The sequence below is a fragment of the Pteropus alecto genome, unplaced genomic scaffold (genome assembly GCF_000325575.1).
Source record: "Pteropus alecto unplaced genomic scaffold, ASM32557v1 scaffold67, whole genome shotgun sequence".
Lineage (NCBI taxonomy): Eukaryota > Metazoa > Chordata > Mammalia > Chiroptera > Pteropodidae > Pteropus > Pteropus alecto.
The window spans coordinates 7,176,584-7,198,657 of NW_006441061.1; the positions used below are offsets into that span (position 1 = coordinate 7,176,584).

General features: G+C 49.9%; 2 protein-coding genes and 1 non-coding gene across 6 annotated transcripts in view; 2 read left to right on the forward strand and 1 right to left on the reverse strand.

Annotated features, from left to right (window-relative positions):
- Positions 1-1,745, reverse strand: part of DDX31 (DEAD-box helicase 31) — a 67,014-nt gene extending 65,269 nt beyond the window's left edge. The window contains exon 1 of the mRNA XM_006918079.3: positions 1,612-1,745. Coding sequence (XP_006918141.1) covers positions 1,612-1,713 — 102 coding nt within the window. The 5' untranslated portion in view covers positions 1,714-1,745. The remainder of the gene's footprint in view (positions 1-1,611) is intronic.
- GTF3C4 (general transcription factor IIIC subunit 4) lies at positions 1,433-21,773 on the forward strand. 4 transcript variants are annotated; one of them, XR_003048189.1, is made up of 6 exons: positions 2,154-2,686; positions 8,136-9,959; positions 11,552-11,682; positions 14,251-14,339; positions 15,893-17,565; positions 19,334-21,773. XR_003048189.1 is itself a non-coding variant. In XM_025051153.1 (5 exons), the coding sequence occupies exons 2-5, from the start codon at positions 8,214-8,216 to the stop codon at positions 15,955-15,957; spliced, it is 2,031 nt and encodes a 676-aa protein (XP_024906921.1). In that variant the 5' UTR covers positions 1,433-1,534; positions 8,136-8,213; the 3' UTR covers positions 15,958-21,773. The 4 variants fall into 4 exon arrangements, 3 of the variants coding, with proteins under 3 accessions (XP_024906921.1, XP_006918140.1, XP_015449655.1); XM_025051153.1 differs by lacking the exon at positions 2,154-2,686 and adding an exon at positions 1,433-1,534 and having other exon boundaries at positions 15,893-21,773; XM_006918078.3 differs by having other exon boundaries at positions 15,893-21,773.
- LOC112484855 lies at positions 14,512-14,630 on the forward strand. Its single transcript, XR_003048262.1, has one exon. It is a non-coding gene; the product is annotated as a 5S ribosomal RNA (ribosomal RNA).
- Positions 21,774-22,074: the final 301 nt, after the last annotated feature.

Genomic DNA, 22,074 nt, shown 5'->3' on the forward strand with positions numbered 1-22,074 from the left:
GCCACCCATCCCAAGTTCAGGCTACTGGCAAATTTGATCAACATATCCATAGTTCTCATTCAAGATACAAACGAAAACGTAGATGCAGACAAGGCCACTGCAGACACTTGTCGTAACCTCATTAATTAACACCCTTTTGACACAATAGTTCAAGCTCATAAAACTAGATACCCTATGTTTATTTATTCAATTCATTTAACAAAGTTTCAGTAAGTACTTCCTACATGTTAGTTACTAGGCAGGTATATGGCACAAGCACCCCCACTGACCTCCCGATGTAGCAATTCTATTACACAAAATGAAGCCAATGCGAATTTATTTATATCATTGGCATTAAGTGCCTCTATGGGTCTGAAAATGTGCAATCTTTACGATTATCTCATTTAATGCTCATAATAACTTTATATGAATAAATGACAAGCATTATTTTATGGCTAGGAAAAGTGAAGATCAGAGAACCTTATATGAAGTAAAAATAAATTATCATTATTATTTTATGGCTAGGAAAAGTGAAGATCAGAGAGGTGAAGTAACTTCCTCAAGGTCACAAGGCTAATGTGAGGCAGGGCTGCCATCTAATCCTAGGTCTGTCCTATTCCAATTCCGTGCTCCCACTGGCTCTTCTGGACTCCCCTTCCCCCTCCCGCAGAGATGCCGCGACGCCATTGGCTAGCTGAAAACTCCTTACTCCCAAGCTTCTAAATCCTAAAGCTTGTCACTGAAAAATTCAGCAAAGAGAATCCAGAGACTGTGTGTTAGCGTCTATGATCTCAAGGGATTTCGGCTTAACACACTGGCTGTACTGAATTTTGGCAATTAACTTTTCCATGGAACTATCTGTTGCTTTTACAAGAAAACACACACATACAGACGCACAAAACTTCCTTGGCAGGAGACCGCATCCTTCCTGGTCTCTGAGGTAACGTGACTTTACAACAGATTTTCTGCCCTGTAGCCCGCCCCTTTTCTAGGAGATAAATCGATCATTCTAGGAGCCCGTTCTGAGCTCTGGCTTGGATCAAGTTTAAGGCTTCCTTCCCCTTCCTAGTGAGGGATTATATTGCTGAGTTGCATTTTCTTTCCCCCTTCGACTGCACACGGATGAAATCTATGCCATTTCTGAAAGCTCCCAAAAGATATTCCTAGTCTCTAGTCCTCATTCCTGAAACAGACGACCCTTACGGTCGAGGAAACGGTGGCCGAGAGAAAAGGTGTGGCTACCAAGTGACGGGGCAGGGACTCGCGCCCAAGCGTCAGTTCCTAACTTCTCCGGGAAACGGCCTCTATCCAGTTCCTTCCTTTCGAGTCCTCCTCCGACCACAGCCGGAGCAAGCCCTAGTCCCGGTGACACCCGCTCCGCTCGCTCCAAAGACACCTCGGCGGGGCCGGGGCGTGGCGGGCGAGGGGGGGCGGAAGGCGGGAGGAGGGGGAGGGGCTTCCGTTCTCGGACACGTCGCTCAGCGACTCCCAGAAGCTGCCCGACGTCTGACTTTCCCCTCTTAAGCCCGAAAATGATTCCAAAGCCGATTCAGAGGTAAGGCGGCAGCTAGCGGCGCGCCGCGGGCCGGGCCCGGTGGGTGCAGACGGACCCGAGGCCGAGTCAGAACTCACCCGCCTCGCCTGGGCCACGCGGGGTCTGGAGAACGTCCTGAAGGCGGCGGCGGCGGCTGGGGGCTCGGAAAGGTGGAGAAGCAATCCGTCGGTAACCGCCATGGTCGACGCGCAACCGCGGCCACACGCAGGCGAGCCAAGTACGTCTGGACCGCGCGGGCCGAGACCGCGTCTCCGCCCGAGCCCACGTGGGAAGCGCGCGAGGACCCCGCGTAGCTGCCCCGCCGGCTCCTGCGGCCGCTCCCCTTCCGGGTCCCGCCGCCCCCACGCGGGCCGGGGCCCCGCTCGGCGTCCCTCGTGGCGTGGCCTGGGGCAGGGAACGCCAAGTGACACTCAACCCCTGAGTTCACGCTTGTGAAGTTGTTAGGACTCCTCCGAGGAACAAGAGGCCGTGCGCCATCTAACCAACATTTCCTTCGATTGCTGCCGGGTTACTGTTTCCCCGGCACTTCAGCGGTTCGGGGAGGTCATCGAAAGGGTCTGGGGCTTGGTCACCGGGACACAGAGCCCGGCGCCTCGGTCCGGCCCGCAGAGGTCTCGCGTTTTCTAGACAGGCGGCGCCTTAGCCACCTGGCAAGGCTGGGTCGCCTAGCAACGGCGGGGTCCTTCCAGGCTCCGCGGCGCTCCGGGCCTGAGGGGAAAAGAACCGCCGCGGAGGGCGCTGGGGGGCCGGTGGCGGCGACGCGGGATTGGCGCGCCGGGGGGATCCGGCGTCTGCATCGGACTGGAGATGAACGCGGCCGACAAGGCCCGGGTGGGGCCCGCGGCCGACGGGCCTGCGCCGGCCGAGGAGGAGGAGGGCGACGCGGGCGGGAAGGAGCCGGCGGCCGACGCGATCCCCGGGCCCAGCGCCGCGTTCCGCCTCCTGGTGACTCGGCGGGACCCGGCCGTGAAGCTGCAGTATGCAGCGAGCGGCCTGGAGCCGCTGGCCTGGTCCGAAGACCACCGCGTGTCCGTGTCCACGGCCCGCAGCATCGCCGTGCTGGAGCTCATCTGCGACGTGCACAATCCGGGCCAGGACCTGGTCATCCATCGCACCTCAGTGCCCGCCCCTCTCAACAGCTGCCTTCTCAAAGTGAGTCAGCCCGGGCCCCAGCCCTGCCCGCCTCCCCCGGCCGCGGCACCGTCCCCTGGGGAGTCCCGGGATCCCGCTCCTCGCTCCCAGCACGTAGGGGTTAAGCGGCTCGGGTTGCGGTAGCTGACAAAACGAACACAAACCCTTGCAGCTATTGTGCCCAGTGTTCCGGACCACGCACCCCCTCCCAACACACCCGTGTAACTGGGAGGTCCCCTCGTAGCCTAGTCTCCTTTCCCCGCATCTGGCAGGCTGCTGGCGCGGATTACTCTCGGTGGCGGTGCTTTCTAAGACTCCACCCCCTGTTGACCCAGCCCCAGACCTGCCTCCACCCGAGCTCCTATTGTCTGGGACTGACTCCCCGAGGCCCTTGGCTGGCTTTGTTCACCGTTATGTACCTTCCTTTTGCTCCTCTTTTGCTTTGGAGAAGAAAACTTGGTCCTTTCCATTGTCTTAACTGTTCCAGCGACTTTATTAGGAATGGTTCTCATCTTGGGCAGATGGGCAAATACTGGATCTCGGAGTTTGTACTCCAGTTTTTCCTTAATAGGTAAAAATATTTGGGATGTAGAATGAAAAATAAAGCTTCTGGAAATAAAGGCAGTTCTTAAACTTCAAGTCCAAAATCTCTGTAGATGTAGTGCTTTCTGCTTCATACACACTAAGTTTGGTGTCAGAACATTAGGGTTCCCAAAGTTTCACTGTTTTAATATCACTTTCAAGTCCATTTGTTTAAATTGGTAAGTCATATCGTTCATTTTCGTGGTTTAGAAGTACAGTATAAAAACTTTAAATATGTCCTTTAAAGATCCGTGTGCATGTGTGTGATCTATCAAAAATGTATATTCACTCATTCAATAGATACTTAAATACCACTGCGTTGACAAATAACAACGTTATATCAGGTAGTGACAGACCCTGTGAAGTGATGTATCTATTTTCAGAGAACATACTTATGTGAAAGTGAAGTTTAAAAAAAAAAATTTACTCTGTGAATCTTAAGTTTTAAACAGACAACTTGGTGTTCAATTAGATCATTGGTAAACTTGTATGATCTTCTTAGATCCTCTAAGATCTTCTCGGAGAAGATACGATCAGGTTGGTTCCAGTTTAACCGAATGAGGTGAACAGATGCTGTTGATGCTATGAAGTTAAGAAGCCCTGAAGAAGGGAGGCCGAAGGAAGGGGTGTTCCAAGGTGTATCTTCTGCCGAAAAGGAACTTACTGTTTATGTATATCAACTAGAGAAAATTTAAGTCTGTGTGTCAATACAGTAGAGGTTCGATACTATCACAGAGAGAATCGAAAGGAAGGAAGGAACAGTGAGGGGAGGCACTGTTATCAGGGGAGCTTATCTGGTGGCAAATTTGCAGCAGCCTGAAACAAGGTAGTGTTGGGTTATGAGAGGGAGGGAGGAAGGGTCATCCAGGTGAGCTTTCTGTCTCATGCACATACATGCATATTTAAGTCCTGAACATAATGTACTATTTTTGGTGTAAGTGATGATGAGTCGACAGGTGAGTTCACGTAGCTCTCCTAGAGAGTTGGAGAAAGTAAGGCGAGGCCAGTTCGGGAACCTTGAAGGTCAGTCTGAGGAAGCTGGCTTCGATGTAGAAAGTGCTAAGGTGCCGTTAAAGTTTCTTAAGTGTGGATTGGCCTAACTGGTTCAGGAGTATGAATCTGGCTGAACTGCAGGCAAGAAGATGACTGTTGGGGTCAATATAAAATAGCAGTTAAGAGATTGGGCTTTGGCACAAGATAGCAAGATAGGCCTATCCGTAAAAAAGAATAATGAAACCCATCATGTTTAGATCTTTTGGAAGATGAAATTACACATGTGGATATTTATGCATGTACACACGTACACACATAAACAGACACTGTAAATACTCAAGGTAAAAAATACAGTCATACCAGCATGAAGGAATAAGAGTCTAGATTAACGCTGTGGCTGTGACTATGAAGATATCCATTATATTGTGATAAAAATTTGACTCCATCGTTGGTTCCACAACCGCCTAACATTATTAAGAAATATTCATATAGCCCCCTCATCATTGACAGATAGCTCGCCTCAAGTTACTTAGTGGCATCTTCCCCTTCCGTTCTTTGGGTTATGCATCACGCGAACCATCAATCGGCAGTCTTAGTAGACTAGGACCGCCTGGTAAATGAACGCAGACTTGTCTCTGCGATCCTAGAAGAGACCCCTGGGATAAAACTGGTGAAACGGTAGGGATGTAAAAAGTCGACATCAGTCCTTTGATACCTCTACCCATTGACAGTCCGTGGGGATTTAAATCTTCTCAGTGCTGTCCAGCCTGCCTTTGCTGTCACACAGAGAATGGACATTCTGCAACTGGGATCACAGTTTTAGTGTGTAGCACTGCTAGAGGGCTAGCTGTTAAACCCCTTTGAAGCTTTTGCTATGATTCTGTTATTTAGATTATGAATTTCAGGAAAATATGCAGTTATATAATAGTTCACATATCCACTATTTTCAAGTTACTGTCCTGGGTACTGAGGTTATATGATATAAACCTCAAAAGCAATAAAATCATGATTTAAGAATAAGTTGCAAGTTTTCTTCCCATTGGGCTGCTGGTTAGTGAATCACCTAGTTGTTGACAGTTACAAATTCTAATAATATATGCGTAAGTACTTTTGTTGTGTATCAATCATTGGAGCATTAGCAAGTATTCCATCTACTACATTAAATTAGTAACTATTGCCTGTCTTTGGACTCATATTCTTGCCTTCAAGAAGCTTGCCGTCTAATAGCTTTAAGTGAGTTTTTATTTGTTAGGTGTTTATAAAGTATGTAGCAATCAGTAGTAACAGTGGCCAACTAGAAACGGGATAATATGTAATTAAATGATTGGCTAGGGGTGGGCTTCTGGGAGCTGGACTCAAGCGTATGTTCCTTGGGCATCTGGGTACATGTTTTAATTTGTTAACTAGTTTTGTGATATGGAGAGTTGCGGGGAGGTGCAATAGGCTCATTCAAACTAATATACTAGAAATTACTCACACAAAACCATGAGGAATTTCCCTGCTGCTCCAGATCCACTCTGCTCACCATCCTGTAAAGAATTCCTGCCATCAGTGGGGCCAGGAATTGCTTGAGCTTCTTTTATTTCATCCTGTGGTGCTGCTTTGGGTTATAAATTCTGTAAGTGTACTTGTAATTCTATGGTAGCTTTTCTATGTAGTGAATTCACTTATTCTTATTTACCTACAATATTACAGGATTTGGTGAACAGTTTTGTACCTACTCTTCATTTGGTGGATACCTTTATATCTACCCTGCATTTTACATGCTTTTCCTAGGTCTCATTAACATTTGCTTAATCCTCAGAGTATAAGTAGTCATCATAGCTAACATTTATTGAGCACTTATTAATATATGCTTTACGTATATTGATTTTGTTTAATCTTCCTATCTCTATGACACATGTATTATTATTTTTTCTTTGTAAGTGAGAAAATTAGGGGCAGAGGTTTAAGCAGTTCGTGCAGGGTCCCAGAGCGCGTGTGTGAGAGAGTGAGGATTTGACCCTAGGCAGTCAGGCAGCGGCGCACAGGTTTCAGGCATTATGTCGGGCTTGACTGTGTCATCTTTTAAATTTTACGTAGCATACAAAGCTCCGGGCTTTCATCAGCATTATTTGATTAACTGGCTAGCCAGCTGCACCTGTCATCGGAATTTCGAGACTGTGTTTCTCCAGCATGTCCCTAGTGTCCCCGAGAGACAACCCTAAAATGCTTTTCTAAAATCAAGGTATTCTGCCCAAGACACCATTTCCGGAGTATTCTTTAGGATGGCACCCGCAAAAAAGGTGTTTTTTTTTGTTTTTGTTTTTGTTTTTTACATTTGGGTAATCTGGTTAATGTAAGTCTCTACAGTAGCTCCCTGGCCAAGGCATTTAATGCGCTCCTGTGACTCTTCAGGGGCAATGATGTATGTAGTCACAGAACTCTTTTTCAAGGGACAATGTAGGAGAGTAGTTGTCTGTGTGATACACTTTAGGAAAAGTTAGTTATCTGATTCGTTTGTTGGACAACTTTCATTTTATATACCTGCTTATTCTGTCATTAATCAGCTCCAGCAGAAAAGAGAATAAGATTAGGTTTTTCCAGTTATCCTGTGCTAGTTTCTAATGGTCACTGCTGTCTACACAACCGTTCATTTGTGAATACACTGAAGCATTTTCTATCCTGCTTAATGGTCTGTGGTTTTTGTTATCTATTTCCCATTCGGGGGATATTTTTTAAACGATTTGTTTCGCCCTGGTTTTCTAACACATTCTCAGTTGGCCAAAGCTTTATCAAGGAATTTGGTTAGGGATTCTGAGTCCTACATCTTCCAAGTTCTTTGTGTCCTGGAGTGTGAAATTCCCCTGGGCTAGGAAACAAACTCATTTAAAGTGACTTTTATCATATCCGTAGATGTCTTAGGCTCAAGTCCCTTTTTAACTATGTTTTTTTAACTACCCTTTCTGGTTGGCAGATCTACGTAAAAGGGAATGGACAAGCAGAGAGGAGCTGACTGCCCTCTTTCTCTGCGGTCCATCTCTCGCGCGCATTCTTGCTTCTGGCATAGCAGAAACCACGTCTTAGTTGACCTCTGCTCTTTTTTCGGCTTTAGGCTTCCTGGCTGTTTTCTTATGGACCTCTTTCTTTTAGTCATTTATTTCTTCCTCCATCTTTAAAGAACTCACCATCGCTCAGCTAGGCACCAAGTAAATAGCACCGATGATGTATGTTACGAACTTGGAAGAGGGAGAGATGAAGGAAAGCTAGCATGATCTCAGAGGCCTGTAGGATGGTTGAGATTTGATAGGAAGAAAGAGCATCCCAGGCAAGGGAGCCACGGAAGGCTGGGGCGGGACTGTTCAGGGGTGACAGATTCTCTCACTGGAGTGGACGTTACTATATAGAAACAGTGGACGAAGCAGTTGGGCAGCTTTCAGCATAATTCGTATGTGAAATTTTAGATAGAAAACTTCGAGTTTGCATCTGTGTTGCCAAGATATTGTAAATACCCAAATATCTAGTTGTATCAGAAATGTATATTTTTGTGAATTTTAACACCTTTATTACTTTTGTGACTAGTTCAGCCAAATGCCCTGTTGACTCTTATGAATCAAGTACACCTCTATTGTCCTTGTTGCTAACGTCGATTCTAAAAAGAAGGTGGGAACCAGGCTATGAATAATAAGGACTTTTATTCCGATCCTTTAAAAAATATCACCATTTTCTGAGTAAATTTTCATTTAATTTTAGACACATACTTGATCTTTCAAGTGCGTGTCATACCCAAATTAACAGAATTGATACAAAATTACCGGATAGATTAATGTGAATCAGTGGATACACCCTAAGTAATAATGTAACTATATTCCTGGAGAGAAACATTTATCTGATAGTTTTTACATCTCGTTTACAGGTTGGCTCAAAAGCAGAAGTCGCCGAGTGTAAGGAGAAATTCGCCACCTCTAAAGACCCCGCGGTCAGTCAGACTTTCATGCTGGATCGGGTGTTCAACCCCGAGGGAAAGGCTTTGCCACCGATGAGAGGATTCAAATACACAAGCTGGTCCCCCATGGGCTGCGATGCTAACGGCAGGTGCCTCTTGGCAGCGCTGACCATGGACAACCGCCTGACCGTCCAGGCTAACCTCAACAGGCTGCAGTGGGTCCAGCTGGTCGACCTGACTGAGCTGTATGGAGAACGTCTTCATGAGACCCGTTACAGGCTCTCTAAAAGCGAGGCTCCGGAAGGGAACCTGGGCGATTTTGCCGAGTTTCAGAGGAGACACAGCATGCAGACGGCAGTCAGGATGGAGTGGTCGGCCATCTGCACCACTCAGCAGGTCAAGCACAATAACGAGTGCCGGGACGTGGGCAGTGTGCTCCTGGCAGTCCTCTTCGAAAACGGCGACATTGCCGTGTGGCAGTTCCAGCTGCCGTTTGTAGGCAAGGAATCCATCTCTTCGTGCAACACGATCGAGTCAGGAATCAGCTCTCCCAGTGTCTTGTTCTGGTGGGAATACGAGCACAATAATCGGAAAATGAGCGGCCTTATCGTGGGGAGTGCCTTCGGACCTGTGAAAATTCTCCCTGTCAACCTCAAAGCGGTGAAAGGCTACTTCACTTTGAGGCAGCCCGTCGTCTTGTGGAAGGAGATGGACCAGCTGCCGGTGCACAGCATAAAGTGTGTCCCGCTCTATCACCCGTACCAGAAGTGCAGCTGCAGCCTAGTGGTGGCCGCGAGAGGACCCTACGTGTTCTGGTGTCTCCTGCTCATCTCCAAAGCAGGTCTGAACGTTCACAATTCCCACGTCACGGGCCTTCACTCCCTGCCCATCGTCTCCATGACTGCGGACAAGCAGAACGGCACAGTGTATACTTGTTCCAGCGACGGGAAGGTGAGGCAGCTGATTCCCATTTTCACAGACGTCGCGCTGAAGTTCGAACACCAGTTGATTAAGCTCTCGGACGTGTTTGGCTCGGTGAGGACGCACGGGATAGCGGTGAGCCCGTGCGGCGCGTATCTGGCCGTCATCACCACGGAGGGCATGGTCAACGGCCTGCATCCCGTGAACAAAAACTACCAGGTCCAGTTCGTCACCCTCAAAACCTTCGAAGAGGCAGCTGCTCAGCTCCTGGAGTCTTCAGTTCAAAATCTCTTTAAGCAGGTGGATTTAATAGACCTCGTACGCTGGAAGATCTTAAAAGATAAACATATCCCTCAGTTTTTACAAGAAGCTCTGGAAAAAAAGATCGAGAGCAGCGGGGCCACCTACTTCTGGCGCTTCAAACTCTTCCTCCTGAGGATTCTCTACCAGTCAATGCAGAAAACCCCTTCGGAAGCCTTATGGAAGCCCACCCACGAGGACTCAAAAAGCTTACTGGTCGACTCGCCTGGGCCGGGCACGGCCGAGGGTGAACAGCAAGAGGGCACTTCCTCCAAACAGGTGACTAGGCAGGCCCATCAGGAGAGGAGCAAAGAAGGGGACCCAGAGGACCCCACAGATGACCCCCTCGCCCAGTCCGGAGATGCCGGAGGCCGCGAGCCGATGGAAGAGAAACTCCTCGAAATCCAAGGGAAAATCGAAGCCGTGGAAGTGCACCTGACCAGGGAGCACATGAAGCGAGTCCTAGGAGAGGTGTACCTGCACACCTGGATCACCGAGAACACCAGCATCCCCACCAGGGGCCTCTGCAACTTCCTAATGTCCGACGAGGACTATGACGACCGGACCGCACGGGTAGGTGTTTGACCGACGAGAAAGCCGAAGCCGTGGCAAGAAGCGACCTGAAGCTCTGAAGCTCAGCTTTCGCTTTGCCGTGTTGTTCGGTGGTCGCTTGGCGTGAGGTGCTGGGGAGGAAACGGGAGGGAGACACGGGCTGGTGCGGAGGACGCGTTCATGTCGCACGCGGGGTTTCTGTTCTTCCTCTCGCGGTGGCCGCGAATGACACGCAAGGTTTGCAAGACGAGGTTTCCAGGCCGAGGATGAGCTCAAGGGGCCTGCGCTGAGGAGAGTAGTGTGTGACCGGGCAGTCACAGCCCTAGACGCGTGACGCCGGTGCTCCCGTCCCTTGCTGTTTGCAGAAGGTTTTTTTTTTAGGGGGCGGTGAGTTGGGGGCTCGAGAGGGGGGATTGTTTCCATTGGAAAGGACTCGAGACTTCTGAGTTAGTCAAGAAGGGCACATATGGTAAACGTATCGCTCACGCTGTTTTTACAAAAAAATACGTGTAGCCTTTGGCACTTGAACAATCGTACCGTGTAACCCAAACTGTATTCCCCAGAATTCAAGTTCCCTGACAGCACTAGGGTTCCAGGCTTGGGGATGCTGCGCCCACCACAGCCCTCCGAGAGGTTCCCTGGGCCACTGTCCTCCTAGGGTCCCGAGAGCTCCGACAGAAAACACTCCTTAACTCTGTGCGGCTCAGTGCTGCCCAGACTCTGCCCTCGGGGAGCCTTCCTTCGAGCTAACAGCCGCTAAAATTCGGGAGACCTGGAGCCAGCTCGTCCCTCCCCCACCCCTCCCCACTCGTGCCGCGGACCCTGCCGTGGGGTTGGTGGCTCCCGGACTGTGGGCTCTCGGACCAGGTCCGTCAGGGGTCTCTGGGTGTCAGGAGGCGAAGCTAGTGCTTTTATATCCCAATTATGTTTTTACTTCGTAAGCCTTTCTTGAAGAGTAGACATTTGGGCAATCCCACAAAGTTAGCGTTTCATGCCATCTTTTGTCTGTCATGATGCTTCTCCTTCTTAAAGCCGAAACGTTGTAAGTAATAGCTAAATATTTTGTCTTCTAACAGAACTGTGAAGTCCTTGTTTCAGAAGCAGCTAAACCAAGGCAAGTAACAAGATCTTGGTTTTCAGAAGAGTTTTTCCTTTAGTGCTTCCGGCCCACCCTGTCGTCACAGGGCCCCTGAAGGACTTTCTCTTCCCAGCCAGCCGACACATGTCGGAGGCCTCTTTACACTTCAGAGAGCGTGACGGAAGCGCAGAGCCCCCGTCCCGGGCACAGGGCTGCCCGATCGTCCCCCTCCTGTGCATCACTGGGCTTTCTGCGGGAGGCCCGGCCCGGCCCGGCCCGCTAAACGTTGCCGCCGCTTTTGTCTCGCCAGGTGCTGATTGGACACATCTCAAAGAAGATGAACAAACAGACTTTCCCCGAGCACTGCAGTTTGTGTAAAGAGATCTTGACTTCAGAGAGCGTGACGGAAACGCAGAGCCCCCGTCCCGGGCACAGGGCTGCCCGATCGTCCCCCTCCTGTGCATCACTGGGCTTTCTGCGGGAGGCCCGGCCCGGCCCGGCCCGCTAAATGTTGCCGCTGCTTTTGTCTCGCCAGGTGCTGATTGGACACATCTCAAAGAAGATGAACAAACAGACTTTCCCCGAGCACTGCAGTTTGTGTAAAGAGATCTTGCCGTTCACAGACCGCAAGCAGGCCGTCTGTTCCAATGGCCACATTTGGCTTCGGTAAGTCGTTTAAGTCACATCCTGCTTCTGCTCATTCAGCAGTTCTGTGTGGCACGAAGCGCTGTGTTTATCCAAGATGTGCGCCGCCTGGGCCCTTAGGCTGGTGAAAAGCTGCTGTTATTAACCGTGGCCCTGACTTTTTTCTCCAGTCTGATAAAAGCAAGGCATCCTTTGACGGCAGTTCTTGCTCCTTGATTGACGTAGGCGTTGATTGTGGTAATACTGTTTTCCTTTAAAGTAGCATTAAATTCTGAAAAATTATTATTCTAAAAGTAATACCCGTTGAAGTGAGTGGACCATAAAAGCGCTCATGTACTTCGTCGAACTTCATAATGGAAGGTAGACGTCTTCCTCCCGTCTGCCCTCAGTGCCCCTCTCAGAGGGGACCGCGGCGTGTCCTCCTTTTACGGACGCAGTGGCTCCTCGAAGCACTTCACCCCGGTCCTGGCCACGGCCCCCGCTTCCCTTCCTGCCTCTGACTCTCCGCTCCTCGTTGTCTTTGCTGACTCCGCTTCACTCCCGACGTCCACCTTGGGACCTGTGTTTCTTCTGCCGGCACCGCCTTGGCGGTTGCGTATCCTCGGTACACTGGTGACTTAAACATAGAGCTTTAGCCCGAATTTCTCCCCCGCAGTCCAGACTCACGTACCTCACCGTCTCCTCAGTATGTCGGCTTGGAGGTTTCACAGGCCTTGCAGATCTGACCAGCCTTGCTCGCCACCTCCACTGGCCTGGTCCAGCACGCCATCGTCTCTTGCCCAGTTTATCACAGTTCCCTGGTCTTCGCCTTCCATCTGTGTCCCCCACAGCCTGTTTTCAGTTTCGCCCTGATTATGATCCTGGTAAGGCCTTGTCAGGTCATGTCACCCTCTGTTCAGAACCTTCCGGTGGCTCTCCGTTTCTGATGAGTAAAAGTAGAATCTCCTCGGTGACCGAGGCTGCACAGCCGGCCCCCGTCACCCCGGCCTCATCTCTTAGCTTTCTGTCCTGCTCACTTCACTCCAGGCGCACCGGCGTCATTGTCCCCCAGGTACACGAGGCACCCCTCCCACTTCTGGAGGGCCACGCTGGCCGGTCTCTCGTCCTGGAATGCTCTCCCAGCAGGTGTCCACGTGGCTCCCTCAAGTGTCCCTTCGTCAGTCAAGCCTTTCTGTCTGCGCTACCTGAAAATACCACCCTGCTGACACCCGTCCCCTCTCGGTCGCTCTTCCTTGCTTTTTCGTATCTAGCAATTATCACCATTTAATATATTTTTTACTTCTTGTTTTTCTCCCTCGTCTAATGGGAGGCTGTATGAGGACAGGAAATGTTTGTATTTTTCATGACTGTTTCAGGAATGATGCTTAGTACATAGTAGGCACTGTTAATTTTTAAATTTATTTTTAACCAGAACAGGATCGCGATGCACACACTGCCCCACACCTCGCCATTTCTCTCGTCAAGCTTCCCACAGCAGTTCACACGTCCCATTCCTGATGGCTGTCGGGTTTCCCACGTGTGGATGTTGCATCGTTTGCTCCCTTACGGATGGATCGTGGATCATTTTCCAGTGTTTATCGCGTTGCCACGCTGTTTCTAATCTGACCGCTCAGGCGTTTCCAGGGGAGAGTAGGATCCGCGCTTGTAGGGACAGTGGACTTTGACTCTCCGGAGTGCTAACGCCGTCAGTTCTGTACTTACAGGTGGAAGCAGGCGCCTGGGGGGTTAAGTAATTTGCTCCGTCACAGAGGTGTTGGTGACAGAGCCAGAACGTAGCCCGCGGGCCCGAGTGCCCCTACGTAGCCGCCACGTGTTACCGTCTCCCAGACAAGCGCGGTAACAAGGTGTTTTCGTTTTTGCTGCTTGGAGTCGGGGCCAGAGCACCTTGTTTCTCCATGTGAGAAGGGCCCTCGCCCCAGGGGAGCCGTCTCTCCTGGACACCCGAGTCTTTACCCAAAGCGAACCTGCGTGGTGTCTCCCTCCTCTTTGCATTTTTATGCTCCTTGGTCGCTGAACTTAGAAACCTTCCCCGCAGCACCCAGTGCACACCCCCGCCTCGGGGCCTTCCACCGTCCCCGCCGGGCCTGGTCCTGGGGGTGCTCAGGGACGAGCCACTGGGTGGCGTGGAACCTGTGGGCGTTTGGTCCCGTCCCTTCTTTCGTCGTCTACATCCGTAGCCTGCGGCTTTCCCCACTGGACTCAGGTTCTTACACCTGATCCTACAAACCACTGCCAAGAATAACTGTCGCTATAACACGGGTCGATGTCTTTCACGTGCCGAACGCTCAGAGTCAGGCGGGTTCGGGCGGACGGAATTGTGTCCCAGAGCTGCTGACGGCCCGAAAGGGGCCGCAGGGCCGGTCGGAGAGGACGTTGCATGTCGCGCCTCTCCTTCGCAGCGTGGGCGGCGCGGGTCTATCACCGTGCTATGCAGAGGGACACGCTGTCGCGCAAGCGTGTGGACCGTTTTGCCGTTGGCTTCCTTAGCGTGTGGCGGAGGGCAGCGGTCTGGGCGAGTCACCCGCGGCGCCACGCTGCCCTCCCTCCGGGCGTCCGTAGAGCTGACGAGCGCGTCTGTCTGTCTCCCAGGTGCTTCTTAACCTACCAGTCCTGCCAGAGCTTGATCTACCGGAGGTGTCTGCTCCACGACAGCATCGCGCGCCACCCTGCCCCCGAAGGTGAGCGTCCCCGCCTCGGGAGGCTGAGCGCCAGCTGCACGGTGGCCGGTGGCCAGTTGGGCTCCTCGCCGCTCAGTCTGAGGCCACCGGGCAGTGAGAGGCTCGTCCCGTGGCGCCTGGTGTCAGCACGAAGCCGCAACTCGCTAAAAACGGCCTTCGTAAAGGTCATGTTGTCTACGGCCATGCCACCCTGAACAAGCCCGATCCCATCTGATCTCGGAAGCTAAGCAGGGTGGGGCCTGGTTAGTACTTGGATGGGAGACCACCCAGGAAGACCAGGTGCTGTAGGCGTGGCAAAAAACAATGTCACGTTAAAGTATATATTGCATTTTAGGAAGTAAGTTTGCTGTTCTGTCACTGCAAACAAATGATTCATTCAAAAAAATGTCGGAGCTTGTCTTACTTGGCACGTACAGATTACATTTGAATGAAAATTCTGCAGGTGGTCGGGTATACGAGGCCAGCATAGCCAAACCAGCGACAGGGTGCGCACTTGGAGTTACTCTTCTGGAGCCACGATGGGGCTTTTTTCTGGTTGATCTTTATTCTTTTCCAACGGCCTGGTGACAAAGCCCACATTTCTGAGATAACTCACTGGAAATAAGATGTAGGCAAGGGATTAGTGAGGTCAATGCCACGTGACGTCATTTGTGACCCAAGGTTCATTAACATCACACTCCAACCGAACGAGCTGAGCGCAGACACGCGTGGACACTTCCATGCGTGTGAGGGGGGCTCTGCCTGCAGGGAAGTAAAGCGGAAACGTTCTTCATACAGTACACCCTGGTTCTTTATTTTTTACCTTAACTGGCTGACGTTAACACTTTCCAGTTCTGCGAAGTCGGTGTGTTGGCAGCTTGTATTCTAAGTTTTTATTCTAGAAAATGCAATCACATACAAAAGTACAGTAGTCCCCACTCTCTTCCCCCCTCTTACTGGATTATTTTGAAACAAATTTGGGGGAATTTATAAACACCCATTGCAACTGAAAATTAGTATGTTATTTGGGCAGAAAATCAGGAAAAGATTGGAACAGATTTAAAAAACACACACCCACCAGCTGACTTTGCGTTGAGCCACGTGCAGCTTTTTGGGGAGCCCGGGGCTGCGTGGGAGCCGAAGGGCGGTGGCGCAGGGCAGGCCCCAGACCCAGGCTTCTAGAAGGGGAAGAGGTGTGGCCTCGGTATTATCGTGCTCCGATTTCTCCAAGTAATGCATTTTTTAGAATTACTATTTCTATAATCGTATAAAAGGATATTTTGATGTTAACAATTTATGTAGGATCCAGTCTCAGGAAAAAACGCAGTCCTTGAAACTGCGTAAATTTAGTGCGCTGAGCACCCACCCAGCACCCTTATTTTCCTGTGTCGTTGCTGAAGGAAATTTCATCCCACTCAGTTCTGGGAGCCACAGGTTTAGTTCAGCCTCCTCGGGAGTGGTGGGGTGAGGTGCTTGGCCCACGGGCGCCACCTCCTGACACCGCGGCCACCGCCCCGCGTCCCGTCTGCCTGGCCTCTGAGCTGACACTCAGCCCACTTGTCTTCCTCCGGCAGATCCCGACTGGATCAAGAGGCTGCTGCAAAGCCCCTGCCCTTTCTGCGACTCTCCTGTGTTCTGACGGTGGCGGGAGACGGAGCGGCCCGGACTCCTGAGCGGAAGAGAGGTGCTCTTCGCGACTGCACCCGGCGCCCCGGGGACCCCTTTGGAGGGCGTCGTCTGTCTCCAGGGACTAGGGCATATCTTCAAAATGACCGAGGCCGAGGTTTCAGTCGTTTGGAGATGAGTGTCAGCCCCACTCCCGACCCAGTGAGGACCGCTTACTGTCCGAGAGCCTTGGCCAAAGCGGCTTGAACCAATGCCCTCTTGTTTTTGGGAACAGAACGACTTCTTCTGGAGCCTGGGGAAAAGGGTCTTGCTGGGCCGCGTTGGGCTTTAATCCCAGACCGTGGCCTGGCGCTGCCTGTGGCTCCGGGAGCTTAAATGACCAGCAGAAGCTGAGCGTCTGAGCGCATGGCCAGCGGCGGCGTCCTCAACACACAGCTGCACATCTGTGCCCCGCCGATTAGCTCCCCTGCATATTGACAACATTTTCCTAAAGCTGTTATTTTTGAGAGATTGAAGCCAAGACTAAAATTGGTTTTAATATATCGAAAGGTCCGGTGACTCTCATAAGTTAATAATTGTGACTTATTTTAACGACTCCCAGGTCGTCCCATTTCCTGCTCCGACTCCTGACCGTGTCTGAGGACGTCAAGTATTCCAGCTCCCCGTGTCACGTCCCTGCTTCAGACGTAACTGTGACAACCTCCATGAGATGTTTCTACAAAAGAGGAAAAAATATTTTCTTCTTTTAGTATTAAATTAAAACTCGTAGTATTTTTAATGTCAACGCTCCCAGACGTGTCATTTGTGTCCGGTATAGGAGTGCAGAGTCTACCTAGAGACTTCTGGAAGGAGATGGGCAGCCCCGAGGTGTGGACACCGCTCAGTGCTATGAGTGCCTGTGGCTCGGCCGGCAGGGCCGGGGGTCTCTCCTCTCTGCGAAAGTCTGGTGTTCGTAACGCAGGCTTTTTCTGCAGGCTGTTAAGAGATGTTAGATGTTGACCGGTTGTAAAACCTAAAGGGAAAAATAGACATTCTGGGAATTACAGTGTTTTGGGATTTTTAAAATAAGTATCCCAGGGATTGGTGCTAATCAACAAGGCTGCAGTGCACACATCTTAAAATGGTACATGCTTCCAGACAGTGTATTTGATGGGAAATACAAAATGTGAAATTCTGACTCATACTACATGCCTTTATTCTAACAGTTCCTGCTTTTATTTCGTGTCCTTAGTGAAAGACATTTTGTCCTCGCTCTCGAAACAGCTGCTAACGGGTGGCTTTGTGACGGGAACACACCGGCGCTCGTGTTCCTCCTCCCCGGCATGCAGTGGGGACGGCGCCCCTGAGGGGCCCTCCCAGCAGTCCGCTTTGAAACGTCTTTTGTTTCCTGTTCAGAACGATGCTTTGCCTCTAATCCGTAATTATGTATTTGCTGGAGTCTTCTGCTCGCCTTTCTCATTTCGGTGGTAATTTGAAGAATGGCGTTTGTCCAGACCCTCGGGTCCGATCCGGCCTGTTCAGTGACGCACAGGAAAGAAGCAGTCGGCACTAAAATCACGAGTAACACGTCAGAAGGCTGGGCAGTCGCAGTAGTTTGTGCTTGTGTCTGTTTCACTTTACAGTAAGTATGACAGTAAACACTGGGGTCGTGTCAAGGAAGTATTGCAGTTTTAATAATCACAAAATGCTTCGTTTCGCTTATGTGTTTGTCCCTAATCAGAGTCACTGGTTGATCTGTTCTTATTGGGGGATGTGCTGCTGCTGCCGTCTAAAACTTACATTAAGTTTTTATTTAAAGCGCTTGTGCGTTTTGAAGGAAGTTTAACTCTTAGAGTTTAGCTAAAGAGGATCTGCCGAATTATTCCGTGGGTCTGTATAGGGATAAACATGGTGACCGCTTTACTAGAACGAGGCTTCTGTCTGCAGGGGCTGGGCCCAGCGGCGTTCTTGACTCTGAAATCCCGCCAGCACCTGCCTCAGCCTGAATTTCTGCCCACCCAGAAATTTGGGGGACCCCCCACTTCCTGCCCGCCCCCACTCACGGAGGTTAAGCCACTGACCTGTGAGAATGAGAGATTTTGAATAAGAGGCAGCATCCCAAACAGTGCGCTTCTCGCTTTCACTCAGGGTCAGCGCCCCTGGTGATAGGGCGTTGCCCAGTGGGAAGTGGGAGCGACACCAGGAGTCTTCAGACTCGCCGCCTCTCCTGCTTGAAGCCTGCCACACCCTCGACCTTCCTGGAACGTCCCCGCTCTGGTCAGGGTGTTCCAGCTGTCACTGTAATCGCTGGGTCAGGAATGGCCGGAGAACGCGACGGGCCCGCTCTGTGTAAGGGCAGGGGCAGAGTCCATACAATTAGTCCTTCTAAGCGGCAACACTGTTGCATTTGGGGAGTCTGAGAGCCCCACACCTGTATCACACTTTCTCTGCCTAGAGTTAATTTGTTCCTATTGTTCCAGATAAGAAATTGATAGCTTGTTATGCCCATTATTTATTCTGAAATCCTCCTGCATCTACCACCCAGATCTCAGGCAATCTCTGTCTATTCCATCTGCCAAACTACCAGTTATTTTCCAGTGTCAGAAGCCGTTAGAACCACTGGCCAAGCTCGCGGCTCAGTGTGACATTTTCCCACTTCTCCCTCCTAAGAAGGTTTTGAGGATGCTGCTGTTGAAGCACGTACATTGGACCTGTGAGTGAGTTCCACAGGTTAATCAGGTTTAAAGAACGTTAAAGGTGATCAGTATTAAAACGTTTTCTGTCGTGATCATCACGGCGTCAGGTAGGAAGTGGAGGAACTTGCCGCTTGTCGGTGCTTGGTAAGCGGGAGGGAGGACGTCGGCGCTGGTTGATGGCGCACCCGCGGTTAAACCGCACTGGAGCTCGGTGGGTGCCGGCCGTGCCTGCAGCAAGACCCGGGAGTCACATCACTGGTGATGCCGAGCGTCTGTGCCTCCCGCCTCCCTCTCGCTAGCCACTCCTTCTGTTCGCTCAGCTTCAAGACACACTCAGAGTTAACAGAGTTCATGTTTGAAAGAAAAATAGATTGGTGATAAAATTTCTAAAAGCCAAATCACGTAGTTGTGTCTCTCTTCCTAGAAGAAACCATTAAACGGTAATTTTTCTTTTTAAAGGTGATAGCGTTAGTTGTTGGCTTGGTAAATCCTATCTGGTTTCCGTCAGGACTTTTTCTCAGAGTGTGGAATAACTCCCGCCTGGACTTTGGGCTGGAGTGTGCTAGATTCTAGCTCCCTGTCCCCGGCCCCCTACCAGGGTTATCCTTGACAAGCAAAAATTCTGGGCAAAGCTAAGCTGAATGGGTTGTATTCAGAGTCAGCAGTCCTAAATTTTTTAAGGGAAATGTATATTCTCCCCGTTTTTCTTTTTAGAGATTGGGCAGCACAAACAGCAAAACAAATGAATCTTTACAGTGAGCCCACGTGGACTGCTTCGAGTCCCTGCGTGGCTTTGTGACTCCTGGTGACTGTACCTTTATGCTCTCGGCCCGCCCTCCGTGTGTAGGTGGCGTTTAGCCTGCGGTGAGTCCGCAGAGTGTCTCAGGGGTCTCGCCTTTCCCTTCAAGTTGTCGGAGTTTTAAAATGCCTCTAAAGGAGCCAACCGGAGAGAGTTGCTTCATTTTAGTTACGAGTTTGAGTATCAACTGGCAGCTTCAAGCAGAGTTTTAGACTGTCTGTCTCAGGCCTCAGCGTCACATAGCTTTTAAATGTTCTTTTCTGAAGCCGAAAGAGGTTTCTGGAGTTAAGATCTTCACGTCTGCTGACATGATGTCTGCTCTTCAAACTGGTTAGAGAGCATGTGAAATCTGACCGTCTCAAAGTGAATCAAGTCAAATTTGCAGAATGGAAAGTTGCTCCCAGTGACATCTGAAGCGCTGTTGCATCGCAGTCCTGGTGACGCAGCAGGATTTTGCAGAAGATTGCGAACTCGTTTCTAGGGCACAGACACAGATCAGTCTTATTAGGACTTAGCGAGGCTGAGTCTGGGAGCTAGGCTGCAGCCTCTCATGTGCATACAGAGAGTTTGTTTTAAGACAGGGCTGTTCTGAAAACTTGGTGTGGGAATCGACACATTTAACACGGGAATGGTTGTTTATAAAGATGTCCTGTCAAGAAGTTAATCCTTTTGGTAATGGATATTTCTCCCCCAACCTCTTTACCCAGGTAGGTGATTCATCTTTTCTTATCTTGCGTTTTCTTTGAGTCATATCTGTGCTCTGGGATGGGGGGACGGGGAGACTTAGTATACAATCCCAGGTCTTAGCGAGTTTATTTGGAGCAATAGTATATGGATTACCAACGTGCTGTGTTCATCCATTGCAGGCTCGGGAGGAGCTGAAAAGGGGGAATGATGAAACTCTCATACCGACACCCGGTATAGGCTGCCTAGTTGAAATGCTGTAAATGGGTCGGGTAGAATTAAATTCCAGAACTCTAAATGTTATGTTTACTTCTAAGGTGAAATTTTGCTTACCTCCCATCACAGGATCCCGTTACTTTCGTAAAAAGATCCTGTAAAGTGGTCATATTGGACGACGTAAGAGGCTGTGATGGCTTTCAGACGGTTCATACTTTACCATTTATGTTTGGCTAACAGGCCGCTAGGGTTTAGGGTGTTTTAATTTTGGTACTAATGCCGAATTAAAGGCAAAAATGAATTCTGTGTTTTTCAAGACTTCGACTCAGATGTGTACTTTAATGTATGAAAGGACAGTGAATATCAAACTCGTTTATACAGGAATAAGACTGTATAGAAAAATAAGTCTGTGTTGTGTATAGCGAATATATTTCATGTTTACCCAGCGCCTGTGCTGATCTTCGTGCTCGGCTTCGAATTTGTGTATGTTTACATATGACGTTTTTGGAAATAAAAAGAACAGACGTCTAAATACTTAAGGTTATAAAAAGGAGATGGTTTTTAATGTTTGCCATCTGATTAGGTGGCGTGTTACAGATTTTTAGCGTTTAAATAAAATGACTTTAAGAATAACACCGCATTTTGCTTGGCATACCCCCACCCCTACCCCTGCCCCGGAAAAACTGGCTGCTTCTCCCGTCGTATAGATGTACATAGCGTTCACGATTAGATTGTAAGCTCCTTGAGGGCAGGGACTGTCCGCTTCGTCTTGGTGGCTCCTGCAGCACCTAGTGCCAAGTGCCTTGCACAGAGTAGGTGCTCGTGACGTGTACAGCGAGTGAGTGACTTCCTGCCACCTTCTAGGTGAAGCATGGCTCACTTTTCCCCGTGAGTTCCAAACCGATGACCAGGACGGGGTCAATTTCTTTCTTGGGTTTGAACTGAGCTTCGATGGACCCAGACCATGCCATGTCCTTAGCACTCTTTAGCCTTCTTTTCCCGAAGATGGTATATCAGTGTCCTGAGCTTTTACCTAATATTAGGGCAGGTGTTTCTGGGGAAGTTTGAAGTGGGGAAGAGCAAATGAAATGGGAATTTTGGAGGGTGCTTGTCAGTGTTCAGCCCTGTGGGGGGCAACCTTATTTTAGTCATCAGTAAAGAATAGGGGACCAGGTCCTCTCTTTCTTTACCAGATAGCTGGTTGGCCGACTCTCCAGTTAATGAAAGACCATTGGTTTTTAGCTTTTTCCCATTTCGGATGCCCCCGAACTGCTCATATGAGTCTCGTCCTTAGAGTTGAATAACATTGCTGTGAATATCCAGTGCTGTACATAATGGCAGTTTTGTAAATGTGAAATAACCTCGGATATCTCGTGTTTTGTATGCAGAGCCACTAGTATTGTTATCTTGGCCACTTTTTGTATTCAAAATAAATAAACAACAGAATTATTTGTATATGGCGTACTTGTTTTATCGGGCTCACGTGGATCGTAGTGAAGCTTAGAAACCTTGAGGCCTGAGCAGCACCTGCAGGGGTGAGTAATGCCCAGGTGTGAGCAGAGCGGGAAGGAGCTGTGTGTGTGTGTGTGTGTGTGTGTGTGTGTGCGTGTGCGCGCGCGCGCACGCAAGAGAGAAACGGCCATGAGCAGCTGCCTCAGGATCAGTTCCGTGTGTCTTTGATCGTTTGCCAGAAAACGTATGAGAATCGTAAGGGGGAGTGAGCAGCGGAGCTTCGGTGGTGTGTGAGAGCACCTGT

Bases quoted from the DNA above. Each gene is read 5' to 3' on its own strand.
- GTF3C4 (XM_006918078.3), top strand. From the start codon at position 2,342: ATGAACGCGGCCGACAAGGCCCGGGTGGGGCCCGCGGCCGACGGGCCT. The intron at 2,687-8,135 runs GTGAGTCAGCCC...TCTCGTTTACAG, and splicing joins TCAACAGCTGCCTTCTCAAA to GTTGGCTCAAAAGCAGAAGT. The intron at 14,340-15,892 runs GTGAGCGTCCCC...TTCCTCCGGCAG, and splicing joins GCGCCACCCTGCCCCCGAAG to ATCCCGACTGGATCAAGAGG.